The sequence below is a fragment of the Symphodus melops genome (genome assembly GCF_947650265.1).
Source record: "Symphodus melops genome assembly, chromosome: 6".
NCBI classification, from domain to species: domain Eukaryota; kingdom Metazoa; phylum Chordata; class Actinopteri; order Labriformes; family Labridae; genus Symphodus; species Symphodus melops.
The window spans coordinates 20,046,543-20,072,039 of NC_136696.1; the positions used below are offsets into that span (position 1 = coordinate 20,046,543).

General features: G+C 42.3%; 1 protein-coding gene across 16 annotated transcripts in view; it reads right to left on the reverse strand.

The window, feature by feature from the left end:
* Positions 1-395: 395 nt before the first annotated feature.
* The window catches only part of LOC306826024 (pleckstrin homology domain-containing family A member 5-like), a 68,810-nt gene continuing 43,708 nt past the window's right edge, over positions 396-25,497 (reverse strand). For 2 of the 16 annotated variants that reach the window (XM_079347059.1, XM_079347065.1), the window contains exons 7-29: positions 24,809-24,881; positions 22,773-22,873; positions 21,603-21,718; positions 19,630-20,133; positions 18,082-18,562; positions 17,192-17,278; positions 16,391-16,510; positions 15,190-15,243; positions 13,930-14,010; positions 10,882-10,944; positions 10,715-10,795; positions 9,759-9,908; positions 9,536-9,637; positions 8,820-8,978; positions 7,637-7,792; positions 6,920-7,040; positions 5,592-5,707; positions 4,313-4,531; positions 4,058-4,219; positions 3,587-3,720; positions 2,988-3,130; positions 2,667-2,766; positions 396-1,522 (exon numbers count right to left, since the gene is read on the reverse strand). In XM_079347059.1, the coding sequence (XP_079203185.1) occupies positions 2,675-2,766; positions 2,988-3,130; positions 3,587-3,720; positions 4,058-4,219; positions 4,313-4,531; positions 5,592-5,707; positions 6,920-7,040; positions 7,637-7,792; positions 8,820-8,978; positions 9,536-9,637; positions 9,759-9,908; positions 10,715-10,795; positions 10,882-10,944; positions 13,930-14,010; positions 15,190-15,243; positions 16,391-16,510; positions 17,192-17,278; positions 18,082-18,562; positions 19,630-20,133; positions 21,603-21,718; positions 22,773-22,873; positions 24,809-24,881 (3,315 nt within the window). In that variant the 3' untranslated portion in view covers positions 396-1,522; positions 2,667-2,674. The remainder of the gene's footprint in view (positions 1,523-2,666; positions 2,767-2,987; positions 3,131-3,586; positions 3,721-4,057; positions 4,220-4,312; positions 4,532-5,591; positions 5,708-6,919; positions 7,041-7,636; positions 7,793-8,819; positions 8,979-9,535; positions 9,638-9,758; positions 9,909-10,714; positions 10,796-10,881; positions 10,945-13,929; positions 14,011-15,189; positions 15,244-16,390; positions 16,511-17,191; positions 17,279-18,081; positions 18,563-19,629; positions 20,134-21,602; positions 21,719-22,772; positions 22,874-24,808; positions 24,882-25,497) is intronic. The other 14 variants (XM_079347066.1, XM_079347061.1, XM_079347069.1 and 11 more) reach the window with 11 other exon arrangements.

The window sequence follows — 25,497 nt, forward strand, 5'->3', positions numbered from 1 at the left end:
CAAAGCAGCTTGTCTTTCCCCTTCCACTTGTGCCATGTGTATATACAAGAGTCTCAGATAATTACCAATGTTACTGCAGCAGAAACGCCACAAGATGGAGCCATCCTTATGCATTTAAACTAGCATAAACCTCAACCCACTTTTGCCTTCATCCTACAAAATGAGATTTACAAATAAGGCAAATATTTTAATATTTTTTTATATTTAAGTAATCTAAGCTTCTGTCTAAAATTCAAAATTGTAGAATCAAAATTGTTTAAATGTGTCAGAATTCATGCAGTAATGATTTGATAATCATATACTGATATTATATATTGTGTAGATTTACATAATTGATAACTAGGTGATCCACTACAGCTGGTTAGAAGGGTGATTAAACAAAAGCCAACAAAACGTTTGATTAAGAACAGCAACATTTATTTAACATGATATAAAACAGATGGAATATGAACATTAGCAAATCAAATCTAGTATGTAACCATAAGATGGATACATATTCCCATCCTGTTATACCATGTACAGTATATACACAGTTAACCTCTAATAATAATTACACTTTTTACACAAAGGGGAAAAAAATATGACTCCTGGATCCACAAACATTTAAATTGTATTGCTTTTTACATGTGCTAATCTTTGTTTTAGTTTCAAGACTTCAAACCAACATTTCATAAAATAGAACCAAACTCTGCTTTGTTTCCCTCTCTTTGTTTAAATATATATCTCAGCAATAAAAAAAGACAATATAGAGTGACTGAAGGCTGAACATTCACATATTTGTCGGCAACAATGCGACAGGTACTGCAAAACATCCTCTTTTTTTTAAATAACCCAGGAAAAGGAGAAAGTCTTCTCTATAACCAGTCTGCAGTAATGAAGTGCCCCCTCCTTTCATCATAATAGAGCATCTATATCTCTTTATACTAATCTTTCGCATAGACAAATGTTTCTTACAGTAGATAAATATGACAGGCTAGTTAATTAAAGATGTCTGAGGTGACTTATTAAAAGATTTGAGGGAAATAAAAGGATGTAAAAAGTTCTTATTTGTTTGGGATAGGTGGTGAAAAAGGAGCCTTATGTTCCAGGCCTCTAGTCTTCACTTCAGAGTTCAGTCTTTTTGCCTCATGTCTATGTACAGTTGACCCATGTTTAAACAAGAACCTAATAAAACCATATAAATAATGAAACCTTAAAAGTCATGAAAAAAAACTGAAAATGGAAATGCATTTTTAACAGTATTGAAGCTGCATTGCCTCTCCAGGTTGAGGAACACGTGGTACCAAAAAGGCGGAAACACCACAAACAGTCACACAAAGTGTTTTTGGTGGCATAGGAGCTTAAGACGTCACAGTGGGCATACAGAAGTCGGAGGTTAAGACCCCAGAGTTCAGAATAGGCAGTTTCTCTCTCTGTAGGCAGAAGCCTTGTGCTGATGTTCTTAGAAAGTCTTCTGAAGCATCTTTATACCTCCAACGCTTCTTCCTTCATGTGTAAGTTTTTACTGAGGCCAGAGCCTGTGCTGCAGAAAGACAAAGGGACATTTTTAAATGAGGGTAGAGGCCAGATTATGCTCCAAGAGCAACCACCAGCCAATGGTTAGATTCAACTTTGTGCTCCCAGGGGCAACATTTACTTGATACAGTAGTATAGTCTGTGAATAAACATAAAAGCCAGTAGATCTACCTCTGCTCAACCTTTACTGTTCAGTGTGAGCATGCAAGGCATGGGCAAACACAGAGACACAACATACAGGAGGCTGAATGTGAATGACCAGCATCTTGTTCATTTGAACAACTTTGCTCTACACCATGAACTACATCATTTCTTGGTGGCTCAAATCAACACTGCTCGTCATCATATCCAAGTTACAATCGTGTATAATGTAAAGTGGTTAATTCATTCAATTAGCTAGCTAGCTACATATACACATTGACTTGGTGTTTTGATGCAAAATCAATAAGACTGATGCATATTTTTAATATCAATCAAACATGTATCAGTCTGAACGCCCATTCATGGTTGACCTTGAAGTTGGTCACTCCCCTGATTTATACTTCTGCACCAAACCTACGCTGTTATGCGTGTCTGCATAGTTTTGCAGCTCATCTGCCTACAAGCGCTAGTACTAGTTAAATTATTTGGTTCTGCCATTATTATCTGTGTGCAGGAAACCATGGCGACCAGAACTGATCATATTATGTTTGAGTTGGAGTTGATCAATACTGAGCAGCAGTTTGTTACGCCGTAATCATTGCAAAGGAGAAGCGCGCAGGAGATAGAATGTACATCTTTTGAATGGAATGGTAAAACTCAGAAGCATAGTTAGCTCGGGCTACTCGTTAGCCTATGTTAAATGCATGGAGGTATGTATTTATTTTCCTGTAATAATTAGACTTGTTATCCTAATGTTTAAAGTGGTGCAAGCTGTTAGAGGAAAATGTAGACCAGTCACTGTCTGTGTTTCCTTACTTATATCTTTGATAAGGTGCACATCTGGCTACAGTACACACGGAGGCTTTTGCAAACCTATGGTGAATGCTACCGAGTAGATTTGACGCAGAAGTATAAATCAGGCAGCACGCTGACATGCTTTTCCTCCCCGGAGACAACATTAAACACTTAAAAACATAGTGAGTATGGACAAAACAAATGAATGCCCTTACTGGTGCAACTACACACACATGAAGTGAGAGCCATCAGTGAGTTGAGGGGGTGAGTTAGGAGACTGTGGAAGGGGTGGGGGAGACGACGACAGGCTTTTCACTGCAATGAAACAGAGCAACATGTTGAACAAACAAGCAGGTGCACATTAAACAACGCAAATGAACTCAAATAAGCTGTTCATGACTTAACAGCCAAACAACACAAAAAACAGTCATAGGAGCCGATGGATTTAATACGATGATAAATGACTGAACACATGCACAATGGAAGCAGCCGCAGTTTAATAAACTAATATTAAAAAGTAGTGACCTCATACATACCTGCTACCAGCTTGCTGCGCTTGGAGGCCTCCGCTGCCAACTCGTAGGAGATATTAATCATCTTCTCTTTCTCCTGTACGGTGACCTCGTCCATGGTATCCTCCTCTGGGCTTAGAGCCATACTAGGCAGAACATTCTGCATGCTGGGAGAAAACACAAATACAACATGTTCTCTGTAATGTCCTTGCTTAGCAGTCTCGCATTGCTTAAAGGAGTTCCTCCACTGCAGTCCATTTCAAATGATGTGGAACACTGTGTGAAGGGTTGACTTATGGGCAATTAGAGACCGACGGAAACATTTTAAGGATGTAGAAGTCCAAGAGAAGCACATCAGAAGGGTTGGGGGTCTGAATGGGCAGATTGTAAAACGTTCCAAAATAAAATAAAACCAATTAACTGAGGACAGACAAACCATGTCTTTTTAAACCAATTAAAAGGAGGCTGACATTTACATTAAAATGCCACCTGTGTTTTTATATAAGAGCTTTTATTTATGCCAATCTTAGGCACTGATCAACAGAAGATTGATCCATACCCAACATCGAGGGTCTGAGCAGAACAGCCGGTGCGTATAGAACATTACAAATTAGTTTATTTACCTGTTTTTAGCTATGAGCGCTTTGATGCGGTCCACTTTCCTCTGCTTATCTGCCTCCTGCTCAGGGCTCAGAGCTTCTTCTGGGTCAGACTCTACATAACGCTCAGGAATCAGCACTTTGTCGGGCACTGCGAGCTGAAAACACAATACAAAGAGACAGAGACTTTAAATAGGCCCTTAGAGAAAAATCAATCGGCCACTATGAGATTTACAAATAAAATTAAAATTTAATCGAAGAATAAACAGTAAAAAAATCCAGATATAAATATCTAAGAATCATATCTATAAAGATCATTACCATCACTCGAACCTGCATGTCATGGAGACTTCTATACATTTGTGTGTAAGATCTAAACGGAGCACTACAGTAGGTTTTATTGTCAAGCGAGAAATGCTTAATGTGAGACTTTTTGCTGCAACTTAAGATCAGAACAAAATCCTCAGGAAGGTGTAGGTGGCTGCTGGTCCTTACCTCTCGGTCCATGTTTAAAACATCAGTCTGAGAGGCTTCTTTGAGACGGGCGATCTCCTCTGCGGGCGTCTCCTGCTCCCTCACCACCTCCTGCTGCCTGAGGGAGGCTTCCAGCTCTTGAATGTCGAAGCTGACCACGTCATCTCTGCGCTTCATTTGTGTCTAAAAAGAGAGAAAACACAAGACAACGATTGTCATTTGAGGCCACTTTTAAACTCGAGTTGTGATTTGGTTTCTGCAGCAGTAGCACAATACCTGCATGCTTCTAAAGTGGCTATCTTTGGTAAATGATTGACTGCGAGAAGGTGTGTTCTCCTGGCTGCCACCCCGGATGCTAAGGCCCTTCTTTTTCTCCCTGAGGGCCCCCTGCTGGTGGCGCCTGATCCTCTCCAGCTGCTCCTCCACGCTCATCCTTGGCCGGCTGCTCTCTGAAGCACACAGCTGCTGCTCCACGGCGCTGCGCGGACGTTCCTGCTATCCAGAGAGGACAGCAAAACACACTCAATAAAAACCAGACAATAACGATGTCACGCTGAGAGACACACGTCACCATGGTTAATCTTTACCACTATTTACCACCACAGTTTGGGTGTGTAGCTACATGCCGTCATGGTGTGATCACATCATCCCAGTAAACATAATAATAAAACGTCATTTTAATGTCCTTTAACAAGGACAACAGTCGTGCATTCAAAACTAAACCAAAGCTGTTGAAAAGACTTTTAAATGTTCACTCTCAGAGGAAAAATGAGGAGCAGAACACATATGGGAATAAGTTGACTGGCTGCTGTGAATGCACACTCGCTCCTGCTTGCATGCTCTGCTGCATCCAGAGACACTGGGGGCTAAATAATCCCTCAGCAGGAGAGACAGATGATGTGACGCCGGTTGAGAGGAAGTTGTTCACATTCTATGGTGTCCTGCTGCAGGGGGCTGGCAGATCTGGATTCAGTCCAGAGCCTGAGGATGGAGCCTTCATTGTCCAGATTGTTCAAGATGCTGGTACCCAGAGGCCTAAACTGAACTCTACAGGCCTACAAACACAAGCTCTGCTGTCAGCATGTCAGTACAGCTGATGTCCTCCAAGGTTCACAGAGGTTCAGGCACATTATATGTCCAAAAACACAAACAAAAACATTGAAGAGAGGACACACCCAGAGTGTGGTACACTAATGATATGTTCAGTTTGTTCACGTTAATCGTTTTTGAGGCTGGAAATTGTATAAACCAAACATGGCATCATTTTTATGACAGCATGGTTTTAAGAGCTTGAGTCACACCCCCGGGCCACGTGAGGACAGCCACATGTGGGCCTTCAAACTGCAGCTTAACCTTCTAAACAATCGATTAACAGATGAGTTTTCAATATCCAACTGTATCCTCTGTCCAGTCTCTCTGATGAAGGCATAAAAAGGCCAAAAATAATACATCTTTAAAATTCTGGCAGTATTCACAAATACACAAGGTTAAAAACTATCTGAGAAAAATGCACAGTGGCTATCAGAAGTCCCACGAGTTATAAGGATGGACTCACCGTCCTCGGATCAGGCTTCTTGCTCTTCCTTAAGGTGACGTATGAAGATATGGAGGACGAGTCAGGCACTGGAGATCTAGTCCTGGGTGGAACGATGCCGACTGGGTAGGACACCCCTGCAGGCAACAAAGACAAAAGCTCGCTCAGCCACCTGGTTCACGTTCAAGATTTTTATTTGTGCAATGAAATGTAAAGACTCAGGTTCAGGGCATTTGCTTTATATAACACAAACAAATGATTTACTGCAGAGTGCAAGCTGATTGAAGTAGAGCAAGCTGACTTATAATGAACAACAAATGGTTATTAGATCATTTTACAAAAATGTTACAACTATTTGAACTTATTCCTCAAATGTTTACATTTGTATAAGAACTGTAAATCATTATCCAATACAAGTTTATATAGTTATAATATTGTTTGTTGATAATTGTTGACACGAGTTAGTGAATATAATTGTTTGTGTCTGCTGAGACCTTCAAGGGAATAAAAAAATTACAAAATAATGGCATTAAGTAACTGTGCTGACAGCTGCAGTTTTCTTCAGGTGTTCGCAGACTTCAGGTCGCTACTATTGATTGTGCTGTGTTGTGGAACGAGTGCGGAGCTGCAGTGTAATTATTCATCTTCAGAACATCTGGATTATGCTGTGCAAGCTGTTTGATCGAGTCTCGACAGATCTCTCTCTAACACCCCTTCTACACAGAGAACACAATGTTTCATGAAGTGTAAAAAAGAGTTAATCAAATAGGACACATAAATAGGATATCTCATCACTAATACACTTTCATTCTGGTTAGAAAAGTTCAGGTTTTTTTTTTTTTTTTTTTTTTTTAAGTGTAAAAAGTAAAAGTGGCTCTGTATCCGTGGTCAGAAACAGGAAGTAGTTATCACGCTGGCACAGACTGAGGATGAGAGGCCTTTCCACTACTATACCACAGAAGTTTTAATTCTTCACACTCACAACGTTTTGACCCTCTGCTCAATATTGTTACCATGGTTACCACTGATTGTGTAGATGTTTACTTGATAATGTGTAACCTGACTTGTACTTCTTTAAAGCCTAAACTGGTACCAAAGCTCTTATTCAAAAAGATACCTGAGTTACTGGGTAATTGCCATGGTAACCAAGGCAACTATCGGTGCTGGAAAAACAGGTTTCATATGTCACAGTCCAACTTCATAAAGAAATGTTCAGAGTTTGTATTAGGGTCAACAATCTATCTATCTATCTATCTATCTATCTATCTATCTATCTATCTATCTATTAAACTGGGCATATACAGTACAGTAACTGGCATCCTTTTGGCTGTCATAGTTCTCTCATGTACCTTTGTTTCCAGGATGTTCCCTATCAGACGGGTGTTCCGACCGGTCCTCTCCATTGCTCTCATCCACTTCTGTCACTGTGGTGAGCTCTGGTTCACTCTTATACAGTCGGTAGTCTGGGCCCTGATGATAAGAAATAATAATAGAGCATTGCCTTATTATTGTGGAGAGATTGGTTCCAAAATTCTCAAACCTTCAGAAAAAGTTGTGTTCTTTTCCTTCCAGGATGACTCCAGAGACAGAGGCAAACACATTTTTAGGACTGAACCATCAAGAAACACAAAGTGTATACAGCCGTAAGAAAAACAAAACAAAACAAAACAAAAAACTCTCCATGCAGTTTGAGGTCAACAGATTGTTTTACAGCCAAATAAAAAGAAGGCAGCAGGCAAACACATCCAAACTCAGACAAGGCCTAGACTGAAACCAAGGAGAGAACACAACAAAATAAAAAACAAAATGACTGAATTTCAACAGGCGAGACAGTTCAACTATAAAAGTAAATGTGCAATGAGGCTTCATCAGCCTTGGAAAAAAAAAAAATCATATAAATGGAAAATGTCAAGTAATGAAAGGGATGTGATCCAACAAAAGACGATCCAGATGACATGAAATGTCCAAAAAAATACAATCGAAAAAACCACCACAGCGAGCAATGATGTGTGATGACACAGCTGAGGGCGGGGTCAGCAATGAGGCCAACGGGTCAACGAGCTTACGCTGTGCGTGCTGTTCCTGTGATTGGCCTTCCTGTCCTCTGGCCTGTGGAGGGATGAAGTACGCACACCGGCATGAGAGGGCGGGGGGGGCACCGTGGGGGGGTTAGGCTCGTAGGACTGGGGTAGGGGTGGCCGTGGGGGTACCGAGTCCTCCTCCTGGGGATTATACAGGGCATGACAGGACAGGAAGCAAGGTGACACATGGTGGTGCCACCACGCACGCTAAGGGCAACAGCCATCTGGTGCAGAGTAGCTGTGGCCCACAGGGCAGCCAAACAGGCCGACGGGTCGGATCGACAGAGCCACATGCTGTCACACGACTAGAAAGTCATCCATGTTGATGGAACCACTCGGACTGTCCATGTGGAAGGCTGGCAGTTTGAGCACTCAGATTAGTTTGGTCATCATTAAAAGAACTGTCAGGAATCTGGATACAGAGAACTATCAGCTGCAACAACAGATTATTTCTATTTGAGATTCTCCCACAGCAGTTTTTCTCCTTATTTTTGCCTGACCTTGTGTGAGCGTGATGTCCTAGCTGTGGTTTAGCCCAGTACACCTCGGGGATCTAAAACCTTAAAACAAGCTGTGCTAAGCTAACATTAGCAGTGAGTTTAAAATGAGAAGAAGCGTCAGTATGTGTGACTGGAAAGAAATGTTCTTCTATGCCACTTTAAAACTGAGGTTAACGTGGCAGCTATAAGATTCTTCCTTTGTAGGCAACTGTTTTAGAGAAGAAAGGTTCTCAGTGGAAACACTTTATTGGACTGAATTATTGCATCGACTGCTGTATGTATTCACGTACTCTCACTGAGAGCAGAGGTTCAGAAGTATTACAACTCGAACTTCAGGATCAATTATTCTTTTTGATTAAAAGGAAAAAAAGAAAGAAGTCTATAATGAATAAATCCTTTAATAAAGGTTTTTAAGGCATTCGAGCTCATTTGTCCGATCAACAGACAGAATCTAAACATTTTCAAATCACTAAATCAAAAAGGGACAAACTGTCACTTTTGAGCAACATCACAGATATGTTCTGCACCCCCTCTTCTTTTTTTATAAAAGATCTAAATTGGTTATTCCTGCAGATTAACTTTTGATATAACTCCAAACTGTTTCAGCAGAAAAACGCTGTGCGACTTGGTGACAGAATGGTTTGTCATCTCGGTTGTTGGTTCCTCACCTCATTTTTGTGCTTGCTGAAGTTGTTCTTGGACCCGTAAAGGTTGAGACCATCAACTGCATTTCTCTGAGCTTTATGTTTATTCAGGGCCTCCATCACGTCTTGAATCCCCCACAGTTCTTTCTGGATGCGGACGTGCTGCTGGCTTGGAGGTTCGGTCTACGTAAGCACAGAAAACACACACACATTCTCAAGTCAGCTAACCTTAGTAAACCTTACTTCAAAGAGAGAGAGAGAGAGAGAGAGAGAGATTAGTATCATCTCCTCACAGGTTTGTCTGTGATTGAAGGGCACTTAAGAATAGGATGTCCAGGCACCCTGCTGCCCGCCCCCCTGACTTCTCTACTTTGAACTATCATTGGCTCTGACTCAACGAGGAATATCTGTTTGAACATTTCTCTTTCTGTCACGATGAAGGACAAGATAAAATACAGGTTTAATTAAGACCTGCTCTGTTCAACAGTCATTAATTACACACAATCTCTGCAGTGTTAGTTTCTTCAACAGTACAGATAAAAGCACAAGAGAACAAGTCTCTGTTATTATTCCAAATGTTAAAAGAAGTGTGTATAAAAAGGACGACGGCATATTCAAGGTAATCTGGCGATCTTTAAGGCTCTGCAGGAACATCATTTCTCAAGTTTGAAAAACGACATCATGCCAGTGTTAGACGACAGATGAAACCAGCACAGGTTCAGTCTGAAGAAGAATCCTACCTGAGGGCTTCCCAGTGCTTCGAGCTGCTCCAGAAGGTTATTCTTAGCCAGATTCACGTCTCCTTCCAGCGTGTCGAACTCCCTCCACGAGTGCTCCAACTCCTGGATAAAAGGGGGAAATAAACTTTGTGGGTGATGCAAACTCTGCTTTTACAAGCACTTCCAAAGGAAGGACAACTCGAGTGGCCCGTGTGACTGCGTGCCGTGTGTGTGTGCGACTCACGGCTGTGACTCTGGAGAGCTCTCTGCAGGTGCTGAGCAGGCCGCTCTGCAGCAGATCTCTCTGCTGGATCACACTCTGCATGGCAGCCGGGTTATCACAGCCCATCTCTATCTCCTGGCTGGCTGACAGAAGTGCTGTCTCCAGGGTGTGCTGAGGGAACAAACCACATATCAAATACACTTACAGCATGGGAAATGTCATTTGTCACTGTAGCCTCTGCAGAACTCATAACTTTCACAAAGTCACAGCGGATTATTATTTAGCCTCACAAACTTTTCTGACGCACAAGTCTGATTTGAGCTCCAATAGAGGTTCTATAAAAAATGCTTTCTGTGATTAGAAGAGAGTGCTGAATGTACAAAATAATAAAAGACTATTATTCACTCAAAGCCCTTAGTATGAAATCTCCACTGTCAATATCTAATCATAAAAAGAATACAAATAAAACAATCATTTGTGTTGTTTAACTTCAGGACTTATTTGCTTCTGTGTTTCATTTTTTTTTTGTATCATTTCATCAAACAAAATAAATACATTTGAATAATGAGGTGTTTAAAGTATGCAACAAGATACTCAAGCATTATAACTCAGTTTAGTGCATAGAAACTACAGTGAAGCTATTCTTGTCATTCAGGCACACTGAGCTGATTACTTATGGTGGTCGTTCGTTAAACAGACCCAACACGATTTTAAGAACCTATACATCGTTCTGAATGAGCATACTGTATCTAATGTCTAATTTAATGTGTCTTTTCTTTCTTCTGTCATGATGCTTTTGATATCTTGTGTAAAGCACTTTGAATTGCCTTGTTGCTGAAATGTGCTATATAAATAAACTTGACTTGCCTAAACTGTCTATTCTCTTTTGTTTTTCTGACCTCACATCCTTCTAAACATGTCAAACTCTGTTTGGGTGCGTTACAAAGTCAAATGGCACGTGTGCTGTGTTCAGTCACCTTCTCTCTGTACAGCTGCTGAAGTTTCTCCTCCTGTGTCCTCACCAGTTTGTCCTGCTCACACAGACGGCTCAGTTTGGTCTGAGGATACAACAATAGTTAGTGGTGACGCGTGATCTCCATGGACTAGAGTTTCATTTCACAGAAGAGTGCAACGGTGAACTTACATCAGTGTCCAGCTCCTCTGGCACACAGGTATAGGCGTGTTGGCTGTACTCTTCTGGACTCAGCTGTGGGTAAAAACAGAAAGTTACACCGAGACTCGCAATATGAACATACACATTAGAAGGTGGAGATCTAATGCAGTGTCATGACAAGGCTCCCTCACAGAGCCACAGGATCTGTCCTTGAGTAGACTCATATTTCCCTGAATCAGACCGTTTCAATGAGCAAAGTGACAAATGGCAGAGCAGTGAGTCTAAACAAAGACTGTGGTGCCTGGTGTTTCACCACCCCGCAGGCATTTTCCAAAGAAAAACACAGTGGTTTTTACTGGGAATAACCCTTTATATCTAAACTATAAAGTCAATGTATGAACTGTGCTATGTCTCTAGAACATTCTACGGCGTATTTCTCCAAAGACTCAGTGGTCAGAATATGCTGAATAAAGTCAAAGTTTACTTAAAGGTTTCCCAGAATGGCGACATGATAACAAAACTCTAGAGGCCTTAATGCTGCTTTGAACCTTTATGAGCCTGTAGTGCAGACTACACTGTACTCTCTCATACTGTTTATAGACTCCGAGTCCATGTAGTAAGGAAAACAAGAAAGAAAAACTTGTTCTTATTTCCAAAAGAATTGAGACTAACACTCGTGTTTTAAAAGAAGAAAAACAGAGCTCAGGCAGGGCTGATTATTTTAACTGCATTGGATCCCATGTTTCCAGAAATTCCATCACATTGTGATCCCTCACACACCCACTCTTCTGTCTAGAAAAGCAGTACATATTAAAGTCTGTTAGTATGAGGACAGTGAAATCATCCTGTGTCGTTTCCGTGTTTCGCCACCTCTGCTGTCAAAATGATTCAAAATGACTTTAAATGTACAAACTCTTGTCTGTATTCTTACGGCCTTAGCTTTCTGTCTTGCTCAGATTCGCTGTACGCTGGTTGTTAGAGCTGGAAAATGTCATAAAAAAAACTCACATTGGCAGGATATTAACATGACTTCTAATGATGTCACATTTGATATGACCTACATGATATTATTAGGTTTCCAATCCAATACCTTCAGAGCCAAAACAACACAAAATGAGTCACTGTCCAAACACCTTGAGACTGCACCGTACACTCCTGCACTCTTTCACACTCTTTGTTACCACCTCAGTGAAACCACGCAGCACAGTTAAAGCAGGTGGAACCTGAGCACCACACGGCATTCCACACAGAAACATGCAAACTCTCCCACAGCTCAGTGGGATTCACTCTGGGAGTAGTGTGGCGAGGATTACGAGCGACATGGGGGAGGAGGAGGAGGAGGAGGAGGAGACAGATTTCTGGCAGCTGAACAGGTGGGAATGCAGCTGTTTGCCCGGCTGTTATGATGATGAATGGTCGGGGGGTGAGAGTGGGAGGGGGTGGGGTTTCTTCGCCGTCACTTTTTACACCCCCATGAGGTGATCACAAAAGTGGCAAAGTGATGTCACGGCTGTCGACACAATCTAGTCTTCATCCTTCCTGCCAGCAGAATGACAAGAGAGGAAGTAATGCAAAAACCAAGAGTCGAAGAACCTCAAGACATCTGTGTTCATCATCATCATCATCATCATCATCCATGAGCCTCCCTGGTCACATTACATACAGAGTTTATTTCATAGCTGATGCTCAGTGCTACGTATTAGGGCTGAGAATCATGATACGGCGATCTGCTGATAATTGATACATTTCAAAATAATAATTTCATGATACATCAAAAGATGACCATAAAATAGTTCACTGCAGGATTCATCTTTTGATTCACTGCTAAAGGTGTCAGTTTCAGCTCTTATCGCACAGTAACTCCTCTTCACTGCTGTCCAACATCATCCTGCTGTATTCTTCTTCTTCTTCTCTAATCCTGCTGTCAACTTGATCTTTGAGTCAACTAACTGCTACTAACTTATTCATGTCAGAAGCACCGCCGTGAGCAGTCATCAAGTTGGGACACTGGACACTGTGAGTCAGATTGGCACACTGTAAGAGTCTCGTCCCCACTACGTTTTTATTTACCCCTTAAAAGGAGACAGATTATGAAAAATCCACTTTGACAGTGTTTTTGGACATTTATTTGAGAACCTGAGTGAAGACCCACAAAATGTGAAATAAATCCATCTCGTTTCTGGTCTGCTTTAGTCTGACCACACAGAGAAAAACGCTCCGTTTTAAATGTTCTCAGTTTGTGACATCACAAGTTGGATACTGGTAAGAAAGTACCCTCCCCTCCCCTGTTATCTCCACCTCCAGCCTGGAGCAAAACTTTTGCCCAGGTCTGACATTTCTATAGTCTCTATACACACCAATACGAAGCATTTTGAGAGAGCTGGTTTCTACAAGATCACAAACCTCCTCTGGTGCTTCTATCATGTTATATTTTGACTAAAGCACAGCACAGATGCTTCATTTAGAGCACAGGAGAAAAAGGGTACAACATGTCCCCTTTAATAATAACATGTCTAGCATTACCAGAGAGTGGAACATTAACTGAAGTACTTTTTTGCCTTACCCTCAGCTATAATAACAAAAATTCACATACTTCTTCACAGAAAGAGAGAATGATGTTTGAAAGGTCTGGTAAAAGACAATGAGTCTTCCTATGCTAACGAGAGGGAACTCACTCTGCAAAGGTTAACGAAGAAAACACTGTAACCATCACTGTGCTGTGAACAAAGACAGCGTCTCTCCCTGTTTGATCTGGGAGTCGCCACAGACAGCCGAGTGTTTCTACAAACAAACCTGAGTGAGGAGGGGTTTCAACTCAACAGTGAAGCAAACACATCAGACTACTCTTTGACAAGTCATGCCCATTCCTGCATGACTTCTCTCACCAATAAGAGGAGAACAGTCAAAAGCAATGGATGAGGAGGTGCTGGCAAAACAAAACGACACAGGGAGACCGGTTTGCAAGATGCCATGAGGACTTAAAACACCGGAGGAAGAGCATTGCAGCATGACAGACCAAAATAACAACAGCGACTGGTGGTGATGATGAGGCGGAGCAAAGCCTTGGGATGGCCTTACTTGCTGGTAAAGTTGAGGCCTCGGGGCAGAGTTCTCAATCATAGTGTGAGTCATGACGATTAAAGGCTCATTTTCCTTCATCTAGTCCAGTGTGGAGAGGAGCGATATATCACACGTCAGTTTAAAGCAGTGCTTCACTTCAGAGACAATACCTATACAAAGTTATTACAGCACGTTTGCCTTCATAAAGCACAATCAAACATGAACTCGTGCATCCAGACTGGACGGGGATGGAAACAGGAAGAGGAAGCAATGACAGATTCTTACAAAATAGATCTGTGTTTCTTAGGGCCGGACAGCTCCTGTTTACCTGACATGAATGACACTGATTCAAAGACAGCTGGCACTATTAATGCAGTTCATCGCACAGTTCAAGAGTCATCACTCGCCGTCTTCATAACATATTTCCCTATAGTTGCATAAAGACATGCAACTCAAAATGAAATTCTCCTTTTTTTGTTGGTTAATTAGAAGCAACGTGTTCATGTGCCCCAGAGCCAAACTTGAATTCTCAAAGCTCATTGGAGCAATAAAAAAAAAACAATTCAAGCTAAAAGATGTCTTTGCAGGCCAGTTTACTTGCTCCAGAAGACTCCTACTCCCTTTACTAATAAACATGAAATCAATAAACATCAGGGATCATGTGCAACACTGTGAGCCATTTAAAGTGCATTGTTACTATTCATTATTGTCATGTGTTATCTTCGATCGTTTATCTGGAGACTCTTTTTACTTTTCAGCTCAGCACAATAGTTACTTCACTTTTTGTCTTTATTGCTGAACTCTTCGGACAGTTTCTTCACTTTTTACTTTTTTTTCCATTCCTGAACATTTGATACTTGTATGGTCTCATCATTTAGGAGAAATCTTTCACTCGTTTTTTTTCTTCCGGGGTGAAGCTCTGTGTTTGTACGAACATAACACCCGTCCCCGCGTCCCTTCTCTACCAAACCTTGAAATACATGGAAATATCTTGAAATACAGTTAGTATAGCTGATGATGCGTTTAGGGACAAATGGATGAGTGGAGATGGCGAGCTTTTTAGTGACGACCTGATAAACTAGCTGAGGCATAAGTGCTGCGGTATGTGATCCATGCTTTCTAGTTATCCTCCTGAAAAATGCAAACATTAATTTATTCATGAGAACTTCTCTTCACACTAAACTGGGGATTTCGCTTCAAATAACACAAGCAAAGCGTTGAAACGAGTTGAGTTCATGACAGGAAGAGACAGGGCCGTGCGTTCATGCGTTACCCCACCTGATTGTCCAAATACATGAGGTTCCTTTGGAGGTGATGGGAGAGAATGTCGTTCTAACGTCAGCAGCAAAGAAAGAGGCAAGAGGAGAGTCAGACAAAAGAAAAGGTCACACACACACACACACACCTCATGTCCAGTTCACCCAAATATAACAGGACAAAGGAATGCAGGAGCAGTCAAGGTGGAAAGAGGTCAGGTAGTGGATGAACTATATAAGGTAAAAGAATTGAGGGAACAGTGGGGAGGGAGAGATCGATGACAGATTGATCAAACGACCATTAAACAGAATTTACTAAAAAAAAAAAAAAAAAGGTCAAACTTCCACACCTGTACATCACCCCAAACTGTGTGTCAGTTTTTTTGATACTAGCTCGAAGGATGTGGATGAGGATAAATAATGAAAGTTTGGGGGAGAAGACAACGTGTTTCCGTCTCTTCTCTGCTCTCATGAAAATGAAGGAGGGGGAAGAGCAAAAGTCTGGAGTGCTAATCCAGGTCGGGGCACCTCACCGTGACACATGTACCTGTGTTTATTTCAAATTCAAAATTAAAATCAACGAGCATCTTCAGCTCAGTGAGGACTAACACACTCTAAGCCTGTTAAACGAAATAAAGTGAAGCAAAACTAAAAAGAAAGAACACTTCAACCAGGCCGGATTGACCCACATCTGGAGTCGGATGTCTTAGAAGATAATTTAAATGCAAAACCCCCCCAGAAAAAAAAAAGTGTTGACATATTCCCCCTTAAACCCTTTATTCAGTCACACTTTAAGCTTGCCAACGATTTCAGTTTGATTTCTGCCAAACATCTGTCCACATTCTGAGTGATGGAGGAATAATGCCGCCATCAACAACTCGCCAAACTGAATTGGATCAAATGCCACTTTCTGATGTCGGATTCTGTTTGTTAAATAGAATGACTTTTTTTTGTTTCCAGACACTTCATAAGAAATGTAGAAAGTTAAAAGAGAGAGAGCTGATCTCTAAATATGCCAAAGCGTAGCCCTTGGGGAGAATATCGACTACAGTGCATCTCTTTTACATTAATCATCCATGTGTCGAGCCAAAAAGAATTCTCTCCATCCAGATGATAAATAGTAGTGGGTAAAGATGGCATACAAACACACACACACGCACACACACACACGCACATGCACGCAGGAACACACACCCCTGCAGGAGAATCTCTGGGGGCCTGACCTTTGGGTTGTTGCCATCCATGTTTAGTTGCATAAGCTGTGCTACAGTGTGCTCCCGGATACTGTTTAGCTCTGCCTGCTGCCGCCGCAGCTTTATCAGCAGCAGAGTCAGTTCCTCAGGCTGCAGGGGTGGGAGGAGGAGGAGGAGGGGGGGCATGGCCACAAGGAAGCAGGGACACCGCAGGGGGAGTGGGAGAGGAAAGGAAAGGAGAGAAAACACCAGGAAAGGAGATTAAGAGGAATCAGAGTCCTAAAGGTGAAACGTTGTTATATCTAGGTGTTTAATTTCCATGCATCTCAGGACCATGAGAATATCCAAGGTGTTACTGCAGTCAGCAGCATGCAAATTCCACACGACCACTCGAGTCAGAAGAACAGTTAAGCATTCAGTTCACAGTCTCTGAGCTCCATGAGGACACAGTTCTGTGCGCAGCTTTGACATAAATTCCTGATCAGGCTTAGGGAGCTGTTGAGTGACAGGCTTTTTAAGTCTGCACTGATGTGAAGCGAGTCAAAGGAGCTCCTGAAGTGAGAAACACCCTAAATTCTTCAGCTTGGAACATACATCTGAGTCCTGCCTGAATCTGTCTCGAAAGATTCTGTCACGATGTCGTTTTGGAGGAAAGTGAAGGACAGAGAGCAGGAAGGAGAAAGGGAGCCTTGTCAGAAAAAGAAGTCCAATAAAACCCGAATGAAGAAGCTTGTCGAGCCGAGGCCTGAAAATGACCCTGTGGTGCAGTACGGAAATTCTGTCAGAACAAAGTCACACAAGCATATGGGGACAACATAGAGAGAGACTCACGGTTTTGCCTTGGAGGGACTGCGCAGTGATAGTCTGGACTGGGATCCCTGCAGGCATAGATCTTCTATCAGGTGGGTAGGCATAATGCTGCAAACAACAGAGAACAAAAACAGAAAACGACTGCTTTCATGAATCCTGATCAGGCAAAGAGTCCAATGAAATACAGCACAACACCGCTGCGTACCTTTAGAGGTCATTAGCTGTTTAGACTTGTTCAGCTTGCGGATATAACACATTCATGAATGACAGTGTGAGCTGTTTAAAACTCATGAAAATGACTTGCTCACTGTAACGCTCGGAACAGGGAGTGAGCTTTTAAAAAACATCAGGAGGAATGTGGAGGCTGAAACAGCTTTTTATGGGTTACATTAACATTTATTTTCTTACATGCTCTCTCCTGCACCTATTGTGTTTTTTTTTTTTTTTTTTTTAATATTTGACATTATTGAATTCTATTTTATATATTTGTAATAGCATCCTACATTTGATTTCAGTACTTGCTAATTTTGTTAACTTCTTTTGCACCAATACACCAAGACAAATTCCATGTCTGTTTAAATGAACCTGATCCTGAAAAACCTCTCAGCTTTTAGGGTCTCTGTTGTAGACAATCCAAAGTGCAGTTTTTTATGAAGTGAAATTCTGATGGGAATTTTTGACATGACAACATGTTCTAACCCTGACGACAAGCGACAAGATGTGGCTTTTAAAACAAGATTCAGCTCAGCTCCATTCAAAGGGATACATGTCTATAAATCAGAGCACATGGAACTATAAATAGCTACAAAGCTACATACCATCTGATCAAAGCTCATACCACTAAAAAGGTACGTAGAAATACTTGGTGTTCTGTGCTTGAAGCTCCATATATTAGCATCTATTTATATCACCTTGTTGGGTTGCTGTCTGAGCCGCCTGTCGATGCTCATGTCTCTCCTATAGATGGGCGAGGATACCTCTGAGCGAGCGCTGCTCATGTTGTAGGATCTCATCGGCGAGTAGCCGCCGTACATTGACAGGGAGCCATGGGAGGGCGAGGGGGGGATGGAATGGCTGGGTGCAGCATGCTCTGACAAGTTAATCATGGTCTTGGGACTGGCCATGTTGCTGTAGAGGCCTGGCTGCCTGGTGTAGGCCTGCCTTTGCTGCCACTCAAACAGTTGCCACATGGTGTCGTCGCGCATGGAGCGGCGCTTGTCGACTGGCGAGGGACCCAGGGCCTGGTCGTAGAGAGACGGGGACATGCTGCAGATGCTGTCCCGCTGCGCCATGCTATTTCTGGGCATACTGCAGTAGCCATCGCCATAATGAGGCATATAGGGTACCCGATGGCTGGGCATGTTCCGAGGCAGCGTCTGGTATGATGTAATGCTGAGGATAAAGAAAGAACAGATATCCATATGAGCAATGAGATATTATTAATTGTTGATAAGACAGATGAGAATAAAGAAGATTTCTGAATCTGTTTATGATAGAGAATTATTTAATTTTTCTGGCATGCTCCATTAGATCTGTGTTTTAGAATCAATAATACTTTTCCATTATCTTTTTTTGTCAATGTTAACCCACACCCTCCAATCATAGCCTGCTGTCTAACTAACTTCAAGTCTCTTTCACACAGATTCAAATGGGGCCCTTTGCTTTCCTATGGACAAATGAAAGCTTTCCAGTGCCAACCAGGCTTTGTAAAGCTTCACTTGCTCAGTGGGTTCAAAGTCAGTGCAGCTGGCATCTCGAGAGCTTCCTTTGGCGACTTCCTGACAGATCGTTGCTCACCAGTTCGTTTAAATCCAACACACCCCAAAAAAGAAAAAAGCTTGTAATTACATAGAAATACATATTCTTCTGGTGATCATGTGTGTGATGAGAAAGAGAGAGTGCACACTTATCACAAAAGGACCAATGTGGAAATAAATGTCCAAGGTCTTGTTGTGATTATATCCATGATAAATCAAACTCAATTCACGCACTTCCATGTTGTCATAAATAAATCTAAAGAGTGATGCAAGCAAACGGGAAAGAGCAAAGAAGAGCTGTCAGACAGAAAAACAGATGGAGAGACAGACACACTGACAGACGGCCGTGCAGGCAGACATTGGTGCCGGAGCAAGTTTAATCTCCGCCAATTAAAAATGAGCCTCTCACAGCAGGGTGAGAGTCTCAACTCAAGCTAACAGCTCTGCTATTGTGTATCTACTTAGTGTACACTCAACAGCCAAATATCAAAGATTTTAAACCATGGGAGAAGTGGGTAAATCCCCTGGCTTTAACTCAGCTTTAGAGGGAAAACAAGTTTAATAAAGATGCTTTAGAAATCTAAAATATGTAGGACATGGTGTAACTCTTGTGAATGACCTTCAACAACTTCTTTAGGATTGTATTTAAAGAGAGAAAGCGAGGATCAATAACTCTGCTAAAGGTCACATGATCAAACCGACCTTCTGGTGTCATCGTCCTGGTTGCGTCTTTGCGTGCGGACCCACTGCTCCAGTTGTTGCATAGAGCTGGTCCTGCTCAGGGCGTGGTCAGGCTCTTGGGGGGGACTCCGCTGAGGAGGAGCTCTGGTCCCATTAGTCGGACATTGCTCGTCAGACCCATTGACCCGTGGGCTGCGTTGCAACCCATCGGTTTCCGCGGGAGTCTGTGGCGAGGCGATGTTGGCTTTGACGGCCGCTGCCTGAGCCGGCTGCAGTTTGATGCTGTTGATCTTGGTCAGCGGACGCTCTCGCTCGGCCCCGTCCTTCTGGAAGCCGTAGCGCTCAGCGTCTTGCTGCTTCCTCTCTTCTTCGGCCGTGCTGGATGGAACTGAGGCAGCGTGCTCATGGTCCACTTCACGGTTACGCTCGTTATTCTGGATTTCGGGCTGGGTGAGCGGCGGCCTGTTGTTGGCCACGTTATTGATCTCTTGTGGTCCACACTGCTCCACTTTTAGCCTGTCCAGCCTGATAGAGACAAAGAGGCAGCCTTAGAATAAAATCTGAAACTGTGCGAGCAATTAGGACACAACGAGTGATTTCCATTATGCATAAAAAACAAGAAAACGTACTTTTTAATTATGGCGATTAAAAAGATGAAAAAATACTTGATTAAAAAAAATACATTTGTGAACCCTTTCATTCTTGTTGAGAAAGACCCGTCTCCATAATGAAACAAAACATCAAGTATAAATGAAATATCCTGTCACCCTCATGCACTACCAGGAACTCGAACAGCAGCAGCTGTGAATAAAAGTGCAAAGAAAACAGGCAGAGGTGCATAATCTTTGTTCCAGGCGTGTAAAAGGAAATTAGATATCTCAAATAAAACACGGCCTGCACATTTGCAACCTCTCTCGAAGCGTTATCTCCAGCTCTGTACTCCTCAGGGAGGTCTCCGGAGGTAATAAGACACCACTGCTCCAGAGTCAAGGTCACAGCTTCAAAGTTTGGCCCGCTCTCCGAAGCGGCACGGCTCACTGGGTTTAGCACGAGGAGGCATCCTTTCACAGTTTCCACTCGTATCCTTTCAAAAATAGTCACGTAATGTCTCCTCCAGCTTTATGTGGCTCCAGCGGCCAAGTGGAGGAAACTGTTAGCCCGATGAAAAGTCTGTGTGCACTCACTTGTTTGAAAGAGAGACTCTCAGAAGCAAAAGTCCTTAATAAAGTGAGTCAACAAATCCCACCTGCTTTTAACATCAAAAGTTGAATCAGTCAGTCACATATGAGCCAGTAGACACTTTGAAATGTTGCTACCCTAAAGTCTAGATAGTTATCAGAATTCTCTTAAACTGATAACCTTAAAACAACATCACTCTGTCCAATTTATCAGTGGTGTTCAGCAGATTTCAGGCACTACCAGGCTGTGTAATTACAAAGCACTTTACTAATACGCCTCTGCTCGCCCATGTAGAAAGAGGGCATTAGAGAGGCAAGCTGCCAAATCACAGACATTTAACACAGAGAGTAAAAAAGGAAAAGAAAAAAAGCTCATCCTGATGAGTCAGTGATCCTGATCAGCCGGCACAGCTGTGCACAACATCCCCTCGACAAACCTGCACCGTGCAATTACAGTTGGTATGCCCACATGCACATGGCATGAAGAAGGTCAACTATAAAGAAAAGCTATTACAGAAAATAAAGATGGCAACAGCAGAGCACAAGGGACTTGGGAGTACGCTCTTTAAAAACAAATACTGCAAAGAAGAATTAGGATGAAGAAAAGAAAACAAGGTCAATCATTCTGGTATTAAAAAAAAAAAAAAAAAAAAAAAAAAAGAAGAGAAAAAAAACCCTTTTCTTTTTTTTTTTTTCTCAAATCTCCTCTTCTCCACTCAGGCGAAAAAAATAAAAAAAGCCCCAACATATTCCCCCAGCTTCAAATGAAATACAGCTGCTCTGTAAAACGGCAACATTAGTGCTGCTCCTACAAACCTTTTGACTGGCTCTGAATGCACAAGTGCAGCGTCTGTCATTACTTTCATCCAGGACTCCATCTCTTTAGCTGTGTCACTGCAAAAATAGTACGTCCTCATGTTGGGATGTGTGGCCTGTAGTGACGGATGACAGGAAACAACCTGAAGTTACCTGAAAGAGAGAGAAGAGAAATAAATCATCAACTGGGAGGTTTTTGGATTTTAATCCTGACTTTTAAAAATCAAGTTTCGGTTCACCTTTGCCATGCACACCACCACTACAAAGGAGCAGTTTATAAGTCAGAGTAGTGGAGGACTTACCACTGAGTGCATTGTGTGGGTGACTGTTCTGGAGATGCTCCGTTTGTCTCGCAGCAAACAAACCAATTTATTGTCAAAGGCAGATGCAGAAAGAGAAAAACAGAATGTTTAGTGAAGAACCTCAATATCCTGTTTACCAAAGTCTGAAGCTATTCCTTCCGTAGAATTATAATGACACACGAGGAAACTTTAGAGGACAAGATCATTTAGGCCACGACATCAGGGGACAGGAAAAGTTTAGATTAAAAACTTTAAAGTAAAAAAAAAAAAAAAAAGTCATCCCATTCCTGAGTGAATCTCTGTAAACTGAAGGGGTCGTGTCCTGCTCTCATGTTACTTCCTCTCTCTCTTGCTCTCTCTCTGTCGGTCGAAGTTGGAAAAGGAGTGGGCTGTGTGGTTGCAGAGACCTTGGGTAGACTCCTGGGCGTCTGTGTTTGGCAGCTCAACTTTTTTTTTTTTTTTTTTTGTCTCTCAGGGTTTACGAAGGAACCACAGTCAAGTGCGGAGCACGACATAAAATATGCCTGTTGCCCTGTAACTGGGGCCTTCCAACTCATCTTTTGCCACGCTCTAGTACTACACCAGTGGCAGCAGTCAGCACAGACATATTACTGCTTGCAGGAGCTGTCTTTGCTCTCTTAGTGCTTGCAGTGCACAGATAGAACGTCACTGTCAACTCTTTCTAAAGAAAATAAAAGTAAAGCTACAAGTGGATGTGTATAAAACACGTTTGGACTGTAAGTCAGTGGTCTGAAGGAAGTTTTCTCATTTCATTAGAGCTTTAATAACACTAATGACTCTTATGTGCGTTTATCTAAACCATGTGCAGTCTTAACAACGTTTGACAGGAATGAAAACATGCACTGACCTTGAAGGCATATTTTCTGTTAATGTGATCGTCCACAGACAGCATGGATATATGAAAGCTTGGAAGCAGGATGCTGCCAAGTATTCCCTCCTCTTTTTCATCTGCAGAGAAAAAGGACAGAGTCAACACAGTTTTACACACTTTAGGAGACTTTTTCTCACCAGTAAACATCAACTTAACTCTTTTGGGGAACATTCATTTGCACGGATAAAAAAAAAAAAAAAGGAGAGCATTAGTCAGCTGAGCAGTGTCCAATCACCATTGATTCAATGTTCTATGCAACTGGGCTGCTCTAATCCTCATTAAGTTAGCAGACAGGGCTTCACATTGACAATGGAGCCCTCTCCACAGGGGGGATTAGATTGAGTCCCGAGTTTTAAGCAGAGAACTGCCTGAACCTCCTAATTTGATATAAGCAATCTGCACTGCCAACCAAAACAGTGCAAGACAACAGAATCTGTCAGGCAAATGACTGCTGCAGCTCCGCATGTGCATTTACTCTGTCTGGCTTGCATCTGCGCATGTATGTATGTTGACTGGGTGTTTCTGTTACAGTAGGTGTTTATAAGGGGGAAGAATTATAAATGTAGAGACAAACTTGGAGGGAGATTTAATAGCAGAACCCTGGTCAACCTTTGGTGGTGAAGAAGTAAAACTATCTGGTCTGGAGCGATATTAAAGAGCCCTGCTTCCATGACTATAATCTGAGGGATTGGTGTATTTATGTGTTGAGCAGCACTAGCTGTACCTGAAGCCCACTGCTAACACATTTATTTATTTATTCATGAAGTCTCTACATCTCTGCAGCACGCACACAATCACAGAGGATATTGCAGAGCAGTGTGAACAGAAGTGAACACAGTGGGAGCCTGAGTGCACAGTAACAGTCTGATAACAGCAGCAGATAGGAGTTTGGTGAAGGGCAGCGCGGTTCATGACCTCTCTGCCCACTCTCTGCTGATGGATGGATTTCTCTGCGCGTCTGTCAGGATAAAGCGTTCGGGTCCGCTGCTGCCTTTTGTCAGTCAGTGGGCGGAATGAGGGCCACAGGACTGGCAGACAGCAGAAATAACACAGACGAGATGTCATCCTGATCAGCAGAACTGATGACTGTATCTGCGTTGAATGGGGGAAAAGGATGTTTTCCGAGGTTTGTTTCGGTTTAGTTGCAGCCTAACACACACACAGACGACAGTTAGCTAACACAGTAAACAGTTGCGTTGTTCATAGGAAAGCTCTCGGTGTTCTCTGGAAACAGCTGTGTCAATATTTGACATGAATATTAGTTCTGCGAAGCAGAAATAACCGCTCAATAACAGCTTAGTCAATAGTGTAATGCTTGCACATACTCATCTGAGCAGCCAGGGAAAGGGAAAGGTTTGGACTTGGACTCTAATGACAAGCCTATCATTTAGAAAACATGACTAAGATTGTTATGAAGGCGTTAGAGTTGATTCACATCAAAGATCAAATACACATTTACATTTCTACTTCAGTCAAAAGCTTGTTTTTATTTGTTGGTTATCAAATGATAGGCTGACTTCACTAAATGACAGAGCGTTATAATACCACACGTTTTCAGGGGGATGATTGAAGCCACAATTTGAAAGTGGTCCGTCTAATGTGGAACAAGAGGAGCAGTTTAAACATTAGATTCAGAAGTTTTGTTGTATGCAACTGAAGGCAAGTGCTAGATTAGTCTGCGACCGCTGCGTCCAACCAGCACCGTCTCTGGAAAACCCGTTCCATGACTTAACATCAGAACATTCAAGAAAGCCTTATTTTCTGCTGCGCTTTCTGTTTTCACATTATGACTGCATCCAAACCACGCTGGGGCTTTCTTCAGGGGAAAACCATCGCTTAAATGTCAAACGGACGACACGTGAGCCATTTCAATTAGACGTCACAGGCTGCTCAGCACAGATTCATTAACAATCACAGATAGTCCTGCTTGTGGTTTTGAAGGGCACGGGGTTTGAATCCCTCATGGAAAGCCATGGTTGTTGTTGTTAGCGGCAGTGCAGGACAGGACTCACCTCTGTAGTAGAAGAGGCACAGGTCGGAGAGCACGAACCACCTCTTTTTCCACAGCTTCATCCCTGTGCTGTCCTAAAAAGACACCAGAGGGAAAAAAAGCCGCTGTTAGCCCACAAACTGGAGGGAAGAGATTTAAATGACCCAGAAAGCATTTTTCATTTTTGCAATTTGGGTTTGAATGACCCTAAACAAACATTCATTTGCTACGCTATGCTTCACACTGACTGTAAGGCCATCAAGAAACCACTTGATTTAAATGACTCATCCACATTGTCCAGCCAATCTCTTCCACTTAAAATGTGCTATTCCTGGAAAACAGATGATTTGGTTGACAGGATTCTTTGATCCTTGCCTGTCTGGAATAATCACAGTTTGATTGTTTCAATGAAAGAACCAGCTCTTTACCGTTAAAAAGGGAACCGAGTTGTTCAAGTGGGAATAAAACACCTCCTTTGCTTAAGTTGCGCTTTAGTACTGCGGTGCAGTGATCAAGAAGGGTTTCAGGCTGCTGCTTGTGAAGGATGAAGGGTGAGGAAAAGGGTATTAACTCCCCCCGTTTGCTTTATTGGAAAAGTTGAGCAGAGTCCTTAATGGTGGATTGGAGCCGGAGACAAAAGTAGGGGGAGGAACCTCGGCGACTGTGTCATTATGGTGAAACAGCATGTGGGCAGCAGTTTACTTTAAATGG